Source organism: Mytilus californianus, unplaced genomic scaffold (genome assembly GCF_021869535.1).
Source record: "Mytilus californianus isolate M0D057914Y unplaced genomic scaffold, xbMytCali1.0.p SCAF_7, whole genome shotgun sequence".
Classification (NCBI taxonomy): Eukaryota; Metazoa; Mollusca; class Bivalvia; order Mytilida; family Mytilidae; genus Mytilus; species Mytilus californianus.
This window is the reverse complement of record NW_026262723.1, coordinates 58,163,884-58,177,641: the sequence shown is the minus strand read 5'-3', so window position 1 is coordinate 58,177,641 and position 13,758 is coordinate 58,163,884. Positions and strand designations below refer to the sequence as shown.

General features: G+C 32.0%; 3 protein-coding genes across 13 annotated transcripts in view; 1 reads left to right on the top strand and 2 right to left on the bottom strand.

Moving 5' to 3' along the window:
• LOC127708917 (sushi, von Willebrand factor type A, EGF and pentraxin domain-containing protein 1-like) overlaps nt 1–13,758 on the bottom strand; it is a 271,696-nt gene that overhangs the window by 95,026 nt on the left and 162,912 nt on the right. For 2 of the 8 annotated variants that reach the window (XM_052214092.1, XM_052214086.1), the window contains exons 26-27: nt 2,081–2,165; nt 1,083–1,184 (exon numbers count right to left, since the gene is read on the bottom strand). The exons of 1 other annotated variant lie outside the window; for it this stretch is intronic. In XM_052214092.1, coding sequence (XP_052070052.1) covers nt 1,083–1,184; nt 2,081–2,165 — 187 coding nt within the window. Of the gene's footprint in view, nt 1–1,082; nt 1,185–2,080; nt 2,166–2,547; nt 2,581–3,116; nt 3,273–3,619; nt 3,803–4,062; nt 4,324–4,780; nt 4,985–5,561; nt 5,733–6,002; nt 6,234–13,758 lie in introns of all 8 variants that reach the window. 5 more of the 8 variants (XM_052214087.1, XM_052214090.1, XM_052214091.1 and 2 more) reach the window with 5 other exon arrangements.
• The window catches only part of LOC127708921 (protein jagged-1-like), a 151,264-nt gene that overhangs the window by 123,217 nt on the left and 14,289 nt on the right, over nt 1–13,758 (top strand). The gene's annotated exons all lie outside the window — the stretch shown is intronic.
• Nucleotides 1–13,758, bottom strand: part of LOC127708919 (uncharacterized) — a 203,217-nt gene that overhangs the window by 180,792 nt on the left and 8,667 nt on the right. The gene's annotated exons all lie outside the window — the stretch shown is intronic.

Here is a 13,758-nt window from a genome sequence, read left to right as displayed (position 1 = left end):
ATAACATTAATTATCTTCAGATAAACTAGTATGTCTTTTAAACCGACAACGCATGAACTACAAAAGGAGCTAGACCGGGTGAGTCTTAATCGATTTATTTCTAAATTTTGACATCAATACTTATTGAACCATCCATGGCTGCGCTTATCTAAAAAGTCGTCAACAAATAAACAAAGTCACTGTGGAATTAAAATAATTTTAAGTCTATGTTAGATTAATTTGAATGTTTGTTCGAATTTGTTAATCAATTGTGATGTTCGTCTGTGATTTGTTGCAGCTTGATTCCAATTATTGTCATATTAACCTATAATGTCGGTTCGGGTTGCTCTTCCAATTTTGTCAATAAATCGGAACAATAAACAACTGTCATACAAGTGTGAGGTTTAGCTAGCTATAAAACTAGGTTCATATTTTATTCGGAAAATGTCTGTACCAAGTTAAGATTATGGCAGTTGCTTTTCAATTGTTCCGTTGATTGATAACGTTTGGTTTTGTCCGTTTTTATGGACTCCCCCTTTTTGAATTTGCCTTGTTACATCTTTTCATGTGTTCAACTGAACAAGAAATAATCATGATGATTTTATTTCCAACCACTGGTTCGATGCTACTGCTATGCTGCTTCTATATACACCTTATCACTATTTGTCCGCCATTACTGGACATCAAAAGTTCCCGTAAAATTTTGACGTCATAATAGAAAATAATTGACGCCACAATGGAAAAGTGATTGTTTAATGACGTCAAAAGTTCAAGCGGGACAGATTCTCGGGTCAAGCGGGAATAGCGATAAGGTGTACTGACTTGGAATATCATTGATATGGTTATAATTATAAATTAACTGTTTACCAAACTTTTTTCGCAATACTAAGGACGTTCTATCTCAGGAATAAATTATATTAACTGTATTTGACAAAACCTTTTGGTTTACTTAATGCTCTTCAACTTCGTATTTCATTTTGCTTTTTTAACTTTTTTTATTCGACCGTCAGTGTGAGTCTTTAGACAAAATACGAGTCTGATGTACACTGTTTTAAGCGAGGTATAAATGATGAATGTATTTTCATAATCGATTGAATACTTACATTGTTTTAGGGTTCAATTGAGGTTTTCCAACTTTATCACAGTTATCTTTTAGTTTATTGCTTTCATTCTGTTCAAATCCCTTTTTGTAGGATTTGAACATTCTAGAAATAGAAAATGTAACATCCTTGAATATTTGAAACTAGTGTAGACAAACTGTTCTGTGTCAAATGCAACGAACTTAATTGCCAAAACAATGAATAACATGAACTGTTGTTTGTTTGATTTCCTACTTTTACCTGATGTTGGGTAATCAAATTAGTAAAACAGATGTGAAAAAATATAAAATGAACTTCATCTCTTTTATCAACAAAATACATTATTATAGATGCATGGAACATGAAAACGACCATCTTTTTGTCTAAAATTTCCAACTAATAAAAACTCAATTATCAGAGGAGCGGCACATATGGATCTATGATAGAGTTATAATGTCTCTTGTAACTGTTAAAACATGTATTAACCCGATGTCCGTCCTTACGCCACATGTTTTGGAATAACCTTCATTGAAACCAATGGTTTGAAATACATTTGAAAGTATGTTTAAAAACGTAGACATTGCAACCATAAAGCAATCGGTGATAGCAACCATTGAACTTGCAAAATTTTGAATCTGAAATCTGACAAAACTACAACATTGTAAAATATATCAAAATATGATAGAAAAAATGGTTAGTGCTGATAATTTAAATACAGGACGAGTGATATTTATCTTTAATATGAATAGATAGATGGAATCATTGAATAATCTAAACTCTTGAAAATGTTGCAACCTATAAATGTTGTTTCTCAACAAACACAATATGTCTGTAAGCTAGAGCGTCAGTTTCAAAGGCAATTCAGATTGGCTAAGTACGACCAATTTTGTTCATTATTCAATACAACCTGGTGTGCAATTTGATTGAATTGTTTGTAAATTAACAAGAGTGAATGTTGCTGGTTTATTGTTATCTTTTGCTCAGAACAGAAATCTTAATAAATACTACGATATACAACATACCCATTTTGTCTACAAATAATCACAATGACAACCACTATGATGACTAGGATTGGGATACTGATACACACTGCCAAAATAATGCTTACTGAAATAAAAGGGTAAAATATCTTTAATTTGTTTATTTGTGATTTTACACATTACTATATCATGTATATCATAAGAATCGATTTAATATTTGTTCCCAAATTTGAGTTATCTTTATCATGTTTATATTATATGACACTTTGAGTTCAATTGGCCGAACTAACTGGTTTGAATTAATTCTCATAACTGCTGTTGATCTCTTTGCGTCGTGCCAAAACGCACACTTGTATGAAATCCACTCACTGAACATATTCGAATACGTAAATAGATACACACGTTGATTTCAACATACAGCCTCTCATAAAAAATCCCCTAAGAACTCTTGTTTGTCTGGATTGTTTTTATATTATACTCAAAATAAAGATGTCATTAAAAATACTCACACTTATTATCCTCACTAGAAATTGGTGTAGGTACTAAAATATAAAAATAAAGTTGATAAATTGAAATACGAATATACCTATGTCAAATATTGGCATATCTTAGACAACAGTAAGCATCCTATGCTATGAATGACTCCAATTCCACAACATAAACACATTTATACTTATTATATTTCCAAAGTCCATGTTCTTTTTATCAGTTTATAATCACATAATTTATGAAAGAATAAGATCATTTTAACTGCAAACAGATTAACTGTGTTGAACTTAATTAGTTGCTAGGCAACACAAATTACTTCCAAAGAAAATGAAGAGAACACTTATAGCATGTTTGGTATGGAAATTTGCAAGAAAAATTATAATCATACTAAATTTTCCTTTTATTTGAAAGTCTAAAATATTTTACGAGCCCTTTATCTAACAATATCAATCCTGTTTAAGTGTAATTAGCGAAATTAAAAATATTGTCGCGGAAATACACATATGAAGAGAAATGAAGGTCTTTTTGTAAAAAGAGGAGAATAAATACTAAAGTTTTATTCATTCATATTTTTGTTTATCATACATACCATTACAGTCATCAATAGATATAGAATCCGTTCCTTCTGTGGTCATTCCCTGAGGACATGAAAAACAGAACGTTTGACCGGATTGATCTTGATATGTTCCTATAGCACATGACAGACATTCGTCATTGGAATAGTAATGACCAATGCTACAAGGCACTAAAATGAAAAGTAAAGGATTGCAAATTAGAAAAAATATATATGTATATCAGTTTTCTATGGATGGTTTCTTATATAAATGCGCAGAAGACAGAATAACAAGTCTTTAAAACAGTAAATAATTTTCAGACATTGGTTTCATTATTATTGTCGGCAAATGATATAGATATTTGGTACTTGAAATCATATACCTATGAGACTATAATCAACGAAAGACTAAAGGACAATACATGTTTCTTTTTATGTATGTATATTTCTAAATAGTATGCATAAAAATAATGCATTAAGAATTTATTAAAAATACCTTTTTATCTTTCATTATGAAAATAGCTATGAAACATAATTACCGCAATATGCAATAAAAGGAATTGTTCCGGATGGACAATTTAAAGTGCTGTCTGATGAAGAACTATTCTGTACAATTTTGTATATGATACTATTGTGTGGAAGATCTAACTCATTTCCGTTCTCCAATTCTTCTAATTCTGTGACAGCGTCTTCTAGTGCGTAAAAACAAGTCTCTGTTCCATCTGAAATTTAAATTGTTTCTATCAGGGACAGTCAAACGTACTTAATTATATTTGTATAATCAATGAAAATATGCTCATGTCTTGAAGAGTGATATCGCATCAGTGACCTTTTTCTTGGCATTTGTAAAGATTTTATTATAATATAATATAAAGAATCATGTTCATATCCTTTTTAAAACTATTTCTGTTGTGACATAGATAAAGAGTTTTGTTTAGATTTTTTGTTCTGTTCATTTGGTTACTTATAATAACTGACTTACGTGTAGTAGTATCACATGTTAATTTCACTGTAAAACCAACAAAAGTGTTAGTGTCTCGTTTCTTCCGTGAAATACCGCAATTGTTAACCTCATTGCTTGACGTCGTGCAGATGTTTGACGTCACACATGTAAGTTGATGTGTAGCTGACTCAATTCTTGCCGTTATTTTGTTTTCGATATCAGCAGTGGATAGCGTATCACATCCTTCCAAGTCGTAATACGCTGAATGATCAACGTGCATTTTGAGTGATTGGACAACCTCTGAAATTAAAATGCGTTATTCAAATTAACAAATATGTTTAATATTCCATGAACCGGAAAATCGGAGTCAAACTCATAATTTTGCATTTGTTTTTCTAAGTTCCCACAATAATAACCATGTGTACAAAGTTTCAAGTTGATATGTCCACAACTTTGTTATAAAATATATAAATTAAAAAAACTTTAACCTGATACTGAACTGAATAACGAATAGACGAGCAGACCAGAAGACATAAGGCATCCTACTATAAATATTTTCGAGAATATCACTCAAATTTAATTATTACGGATACTCTAGCAGATGATGGATACTAACGAAGATCTGTATGTAAGCACCATGTTTATCAAATTGTAGGTCAAAGTATCTTTTTACATATTTGTATGTTCAACTCAAAATATACATGCAATTCTATTATGTCTTGACATATATGATATATACATTTCCTTTAATGGTTACCTGTACAATATGGTAGTCGACCATACGGATTATTATTCGTCTGAAAGTCCCAGTAGTAATATGTTTCGTTTCCGCAAACATATTTATCCTTCACATCATGATCATAGTCAAATCCTTCGTCGCAATTTAGCACACATGTTATTGTGTTGCTGTTGTTAACACATGACAAGGTGGAGTTACTCGGCTCAATCAGCTCTGTACATTCTATAAAAGATTAAGAAAAATTAAGAAGCTTTGCCTTTGATTAGTCATTTGAAATGTAAGATAACAAATAGGCCATAACCATGGTAAAATCGAAAATAACTATGAACTGCAAGTACTCTGATTTTGATAACATAATAAGCAGAAACACAGATTAGGACATTACACTTCAGGTACCACTTCGGACAATTTTAATGACGTTTTTGTTTACAAAAAATATAGGGACGCCGTTTATGTATGTTTGTCTTTGTTCATTGAGTGTTGTACCACTGAACAAACAATTAAATATTGCATTTCAATTAAAATTAGTTTAAATATTGGATTATATTTTTTTATAATTTATATACAGCTTAATAGATAATTCCAACACCCTCTCTCTCTCTTTTCCTTTCTGGTAGTAATGCTTAACTTCATAATATTGTGCTTCTTTTTCTGCATATTCTATTTCAAAACTTCTTTTTAAAATATGCATACTAAGTATATTATCCAATTAAAAGATTTACTGACATTACGGAAAATAAATATGCATGTATTAACATGTTATGCTCAGTATTGCATTGTCAAAAAGATCAGACAGTACCTCGACAAGGTTCTAAGCTGCAGATTTCAATTTCTGTATCTGGTCCTTCACATAGTTTTCCTCCATTATCTGGAAGTGGATCTGCGCATGCCCGGCTACGTTTGATTGTTCCGTTACCACAACTTACGGAACATTCTGTCCAGTTATCCCAGTCAGACCAACTGCCGTCAACTTAAGCATAAAAGTTTACATTTATTAAACTATACAGTCAATAAATACACTGGCGATAATGCATTAAGCATAGATATAAAGGTTAAGTGAGTGTTGTTTGCTTAAAGTCCAAGATATAAAGAAAGTATATGTTGAATAAAAAAGACTAGAGTTCTACTAAATGAATTAAGTTTAGCATTTTTAATATAAAATTTGCTAGTATGTCATTATCCCGCTCTAAATTTTTAAGGATAAGATAAATTGACAATGATGGTTTCGAACAGTACTTACCCATAGCAATTTCGCATAACTCTCCTGTATACTCATAGTCACATGAACACGAATAATCATTTACTTCATCTATACATGTTGCATTATTTTGGCAGGCATGTGCAACGCAATCATCAATATTTATATCACAGTTACTGCCCGTAAAACCAATAGTACAAGCGCAAGTGTATCCCCCAAGTTTGTCAGTACAGCTTCCATTCACACAGGGATTCAGTTGACACTCATCATAGTCTGTAAAACAATGACTAAATGACTGATTGATCTAAATCCGATAACAGGTACAAAAAGGAAAATGGAAAAGATTCCTCCTATATTAGAAACAGAATTCATAATACTATTTCCATTACTTTGTTGGATACATCAGAATAACACCTTTCAGATAATGTCACTATTAGCTGTAGTTTAATCACACAATTCGACCTTGACGTAATTAAAGTTTTAGCATGATCGATTGATTGATTGATTGATTGTGTTAAACGCAATTTTCACTACACTTGGTTATATCTTGCGGCCCGTTTTTGTTTAATTTTTGTTGGTGGGAAATGTCGGAGTTCCCAGAGAGAATCACCGATCTTCATCAGATAAAACGGACAATCCTGGATTCTGGATAACTATCATTTATTATATGTACATATATTTGAGTACATAGAAATTTTAAAGGTCAAAAAGGAAAAAAACAATTAACCTCTATGCTTAACTTTGTCTGAATTGTTGTTATAGATTCCTTGTGCCTTGTTAACTTTGAAGTGGTTCCGCCTTAAAAGTTCATGCTTTAAATATGAAAGTGCTCAAATTATATGTGATTCTTACAATGTAACTTTTTTGCAATATCGTATCAATAACCGATACAATAATCAATACAATAACCAATACCAAATTAATCGATACTTGCCAACACATTTGGAGGGGATGTTAATATAACCATTTATTAAGTTACTATAAGCAAACTCATTCCAGTTGATGAATCCCGAAGGCACACCTTCACTTTTACAATTCGAATACAAATGTTCATTATTTGTATACCCTTGCTGGGAAACAATGTTTAACTGTGAAATGGCTCCTATAAAGTCATCTCCTGGAGAAGAAAAATATCATATATATGTGTGTACGCTATTTTCTTGATTCATATATTTCAAAATGAAGGTCTACCTAATGTGAACAATAATTCACAGTGCAAAATAAAAAGTGAGCAATAGAATTGACACTGAGTTTGTCTTTTAGAAATATCAATTATGTAAAGAAAACTAATTACGCAACGCATTTAAATATCCAGTTGATTATTGGAGATGCAAAGAGAAATAAAACTGTTCTGTAGCCTTCGTAGGACTTTTATCGTTTTAAGATTTAATATATGTTAAGTGTTCATTATTTGTCCTAACTTCTTATCTACCTCTCTTTAATTGTATTTACTCACCTCATTGACAAACATTTGTCCATGACTTGGGTTTTACATGCATCAAATGCTTTTAAAACATTTCTTGATTTCATATCTTTTTTTTTTATACTTAAACCAGAAAAGATGAAAACAGTCCTTTTTTTAATATTCTTTATAAATATATCTGATTCAATGTTTCTTGACTACAAATAATTTCAGAAGGATTTGATAAATTTGAGACTGGAAACGGGGAATGTGTCAAACAGACAACAACCCGACCAGAGAGCAGAAAACAGCTCAAGGCTACCAATGGGTCTTTAACACAGCGAGAAATCCCGCACCCGGAGGCGGGCTTCAGCTGGCCCCTAAACAAAAATGTGTACTAGTTCAGAGAAAATGGACGTCACAGTAAACTCCGAAACATACAAATGAACCAAAATTTAAAAAAAAACAAGACTAACAAAGGCTAGAGGTTCCTGACTTGGAACAGGCGCAAAAACTTACGTCATATACAATACTAGTTGACGATCTGTGTATTTATTTGAAACGCAAGTAGCGACATTTAAAACAAACGTTAGATGGACATTTACGGACAATATTAGACCTACCTCCTAAAGTAATATTTAAGTCAACATTTTGAGAAAAATCTATGTTGTTTTCATATGCTTTATGCATTTCTCCATCCACAAATGAGGAACTCTCATTTCTTCCGATATGTAATGCAATGTGAAACCATTTCTTTGAAAAGTCGAGACTGTCAAAAGCAACATACGTGTTTCTGTCAAAATAAAGAAAAACAAACATGTAATAATGTTTGCGTTTGATATAAGCATATATAATTGCGATGCGCAGGCTTCACGCTCTTTACAAATTTTAACTTTTACCAAATTTCACTCATTTCCGCTTTTGTTTACTTTGCAGTACTAATATTAGGTGGGTAGCATGCGAAACAGAATAAGGTAACCCTTCGTGGCCCCTCATATAACCCCGGTTTTTAACAAGGATTGGTCTACCTGATAGCCTAGTTTTGTGCTCAATAATTTTTATTTCGTTGGTTTTTTTTTTATTGTTTTTGTCTGATTATCGTTTTTTTAATTTCTGTAATTTTTCTTTTTTTATGCTTTTGTTTTAGTTCTTTTTTATTCGTAAAACTCTCAATACATTTGACAATTTGTTTTAACCAAAACATACTAAATTGAGCCATACTTGTAAAAAAGCGGAATGACAAATTCAGACTTACGTGTTGATAGTAACCAAACTAGACGTCATTTCTATGTGGTCAGATGCAGAAGAAATCATACTGAAAAACGTTCCCTGACATGCAGTTTGACAATGTATATGAAAAGTCACGACAAATGGTGTTTGAAGTGAAATACCAGTAACTTGCAACTCTGTGTAAGCAGGTTCTGTGCTGTTCGGGAAAACAACATCATAATCTGAAAACAAATTATTTAACAGGATCGATCTCATGAATATAACAAATCAATTGCTCTAGTAGACCTTTGTTTTTAAGGTATGACTCATGTACAATGTTTCGTTTTCTCTTATCCAAATCGAGTTTAAATATGTAATTCTGCACTTACACCAACTTCGACTAGAATTAAGATAGTAAATCTGAAATTGCATGTATCATCGACTTGAGTTTAAATAAGTATATCTGAAATTACACAAGTATCGACTTAACTTGTTAACAAGGTAAATTAATCTCGTTTGTTGTTTTGTCAAAAGCTAGCCGTAAGTTTTTCGTTTGAATTGTTACACATTTAGTCATGTCGTGGCCTGTTATAGCTTACCATATGGTATGGGTTTTGCACATTGTTGTTAGTCGTACGGTTACCTATAGATGGTTAAATCGGCTCTTTTGAATAAGTGGTTCATTGACAATCATACAATCATACCACATCTTCTTATTTTATATTTAACAACCCCAATCCGTAGTAGTTGTATAATTATTTTATAACGAGAAGTGTGTTTAATTGAAGTCATATGAAACTTTAAATTTAAAAAAAAAGTTGAATATGTTTTATATACTTGAATGGCTAAGTTTATTATAAAACAAGTGTTCATAGACTTTCTTGTGAAAGAAATCCGTTATCTTATTAAAATCTTCAGAAATGTACTGCTATTGAATTATTGTCTTTCCGTATACTAATTCGTCGATATGTTTTAGTATGCAGTGACCTAAACTACGAGACCTATTGTTAGAACTTCGGCCACCGCACAGCGCAAGTGCGAGGGAAAACCGTGATGACAGAATGTAAACAAACGGGCACTGGAAGGTAAATAGTTAAAATTGATTCTTAAAGAACAAATCAAAAACTCAAAATGATTTAACAACAGTTATTGAAATGTTTATTAAACACATGGGAACGCATAGAAAATATAAAAAAAAATAACATCGCTCTTTCAATTTACTTATTTTTTACATGCTCCACGTGCTTCTGTGTTGATTGTTTATCAATGTCACGATTAGGTAAACTTCGGCAACAAACTCGACAGTTAATTAGCTTGCGATCAACAATCACCGAATGAAATAGTACGTGTCGATTATACGTATAGGTTCGTAATAGATGTAAAAGACGTGCATATAGGACTTACTTTAGTATATATGCATGCCTCCGGGTGCGGGATTTTCTCGCTACGTTGAAGACCCATTAGTGGCCGTCGGCTGTTGTGTGCACTTTGGTCGGGTTGTTGTCTCTTTGACATATTCCCCATTTCCATTCTCAATTTTATGCATTTGTTTAATAATTTCCTGAACATTAAAATTTTTTGAAACTCGTTTCACATGACTTTATAGCGGCTTCTCTTGTTGATTTTTGTAATCAACAATTGACTGAGTATCGAATTGCCTCAAGTTTTTTTAATAGATAATACAAAAAAATAATGCCAAAAACTATTATATCTTACCGACACAGTATGTCACATTGTCACTTTTTTCCATCAATGTAATACGATTTCCTGGACATTGTTTACAGACTGTAGAACCATAGTTACTCTCATAATAACCAACATCACATTCTACACATGGTGGGATACCAGTCAAAGACCAGGTACCAGGTTTACATGCGTCTACAATACAATACTTATAGCATCATTTCCTTTTTACAGCCGCATATGACTATTAATTGCTTTATCACTATGCAAATAAATTTGAGGGATTTCTTTTTTTTTTTTTTTTGTGGTTAAAATCACCAATCACATTTAGTATTTCAAGTCAGAGGATGATAGTTTTCTTCTTGATTTCCGATTTTGTGGAACTCTCTTTACGTTTAAAACATTAAAATACTACACTTTTGATTTTTTTTACAGCTAATCATTTAGTGTATTAAAAGTATCCCAGTTTGCAATTGCATTCTTAATCATTCTTCTGTTATTACATATAAGAGTACCTTCACATTCTGATACATCAATAGCCCCAATTCTGGATGTTGTCTGAGTATAGGGACAAGGAGTACAGTCATCCTGAGCAGAATATGGTTGGTATGAACCTCTGGAACAGGTACTACAGGATTTTGAACTGCTTTCATAAAACGTGCCAGGGGGACATTGCACTAAAAATGGTAACGATAAAATATTTAAAAATCATCAAGCAAGGGAAACAACTATTTCAAAATATCGATAGTTATCTAAGCTGATATCTATATAGAATTTATATTTGGAAGATAAAACAATAGGTCCAAATACATAGAGTATATTTGATAAAACTACATATAGAAAAAGACAGCATTCGTCATAATTTTCAATATTTACTTTCACGTGTATATAAAAAACACTGTATATATTTGGTGTGTCCGACACGCTTGATTTGGATACACCTTTACCAGAAATGCTCAAAACCAGAATTTGTAATGTCGAGGATATATATGTACATGTATATACTTGATGATGAGCATGAATTTCAAGGGCTGTCATTGGTCGCTTTGTATCATATTTGTTTATTGTTTTTGGTAAAAATTAGGCCGTTGGTTTTAATGTTTAACTTGTTTCACATTCGAGACTTTATTAAGCTGACTATACGCTATAAAACTCGAACCTTAGTTTCTTGATAATATCTCAATAAAAAAAAATTAAGAATGTAGGTTATAAATTATGGCTGTTGGGAAGCACTTACTACTAGGCTTATCATACCATTACGGACGAATTATTAACTTTGAGCATCACTAGTTTTTAAGTCCACTTACCACAGGCAACTACAGAACTGAATACAGGAACAGAATTATCAGGACAATCTAGTTCTAAGTCGTTTGATGTCATTTCAAGGAGGTGAGCATGCTGGTCATTTATGACGAGAGTAAAGTTGTCTGATTTTAGTTCTGATTTTATAGAATTCATAAACTCAGTATAAGTATACACCTCCGTTTCATATTGCTGTGATGATAGTGTACCATTTCCAGACTCGAAAGATATATCTGTATGTATTATCATGTTATCTGTTGATCTTTTCTTTGATGTTGTTGGACAAATAACCTGTATGCAAAACATCTCATCAATAATATGATATCTGAAGAGAGAGTTGTCTCAAGTATGCAAAAAATGAAAACAACACGTTATAAATTGCATGCGTCCGATGCGCTTTTTCTGGATTTATCATCATCAGGAACGCTCAAAGCCGAATATTTGAAAGGCAAGGATGTATAAGAACCGAAACAGTATGCAAAACAATACAATAACAACAAATATATGAAGCTGGAAATATATTCGATAGAACAAACGTGTATGATACTGGTATTTTCTCCAGTAAATCTAAAGTTTAGTTTTTCTTTGCAAATACCTGGAGCCTAGTCTGCAATTCAAAATACATAAACAAAGATTGCAATTACATGCCCCTGATTGTTCTTTACATATATTACAAAAGACATTTTGTTGCAAATGATACCATTTTGGCAAACTGTTTCCATCAACTCGCTTAGATACAAATGGAAAATAAAATACAAGAATATCTTGCTGTAAACTTTGGTCAGTATTAATTAAACGTGAATGTGTTTGTGTTATTTTTAAATGAAATACCTTCACGTTTCCGATGTTGCATTCAGGAGTCATGCACATTTTCTTGACTAGAAAGGAATTTGAATTTGTTATTGCAGTCATATATTTTTCCTTAATCTCAGCCTGAATTGCTGGATCGTTGCAGTTTCCCGTGAAATAGAACTCAGCTTCCATGGTAACATATCTACGTCTGGAGTTTGATGTATCTGCGAAAATGATCAATACTTTGCATAGTTTATCGAATAATACTTTTTAACATACATGTATCATATATGTCCGTTATATTCAGTTACAAGGTCATGTACAACTATGTAATTGTGAAAAATAAAGGTTGTAATGAAGCATTAAACAATTGTCAAACAAGTGGCTGTAAAACCTGGTTTAATTAACCATTTTCTTCGGAAAATCTCTATACGAAGTCAGGAATATGACAGTTATTTTCCTTTCGTTCCGTTTGATGATGAAGTCTGACGTTTGATTTTGTCAGGTTTTAAAGACTTCCTCTTTTTTTAATTAAAATTGAAGTTCGGTATTTTTGTAATACTTTTTTTCATCGTTTCCGATTGACAATTTACCTGTTCTTATATGATTTCAATCCGTTTGAAAATATTGAATTTTACCTTCTGGAAAGCCGTACTTACCAAAACAGTCCTTCAGTCTGTCGTGGTTTGTCCAAATTCCATTGTCTTGGCAAATCAAGAAATTTGGTAATGAAGTAAGTACAGAATATCCTTGAGAACACAAGGGGTGACAATAGCGTCCACCAACCCATACATCACATGCAATGGCTCCATTATCCGGTGGTGTAAGATCTGGACAACCATTAGATACTGAAATTTGAAATTCATTTCCGAACTTTTTTCAAGTTAATGTTATGTCGAAAACACATAAATAAGCAGACATAATTAACGCCTGTTTATCAATTTATACTTTTCATTAGGTTTGAATATGTTTAAATCAAATGAAAAAGATGCATTCCTGTCTTGTGTATAATTATTGAGGTTTATTCTTAGATAACCTGTAAAATCATGTTGTATTTTAGAAACCAACAAAATATTGGGCCTTTTATTAAAGGATAGAAACAAAAGATGAAACCTTACATTCACAGAAAGGCTGGAAATCTATAGCCCATTTTGCGTAGGGATCAATTCCATTTCTTTTGCAGTAGGTACTTCTTTTACCAACTAAAACTGAGTTATCTTGACATGAAAAAGTACATTCAGAACCACGCCTTGTTCCTGTGCAGTTTAGCTTCATATAAGGCAGTGGATATAACTTAGGACATCTCAGTTCTGTAAAGAAAAATATTAAATAAAAATATATCGTGTGAATATGCAGAACAAACATGCGTGAAAGTTAATGAACTAATGTTAAACTATGATTAGATGGAAT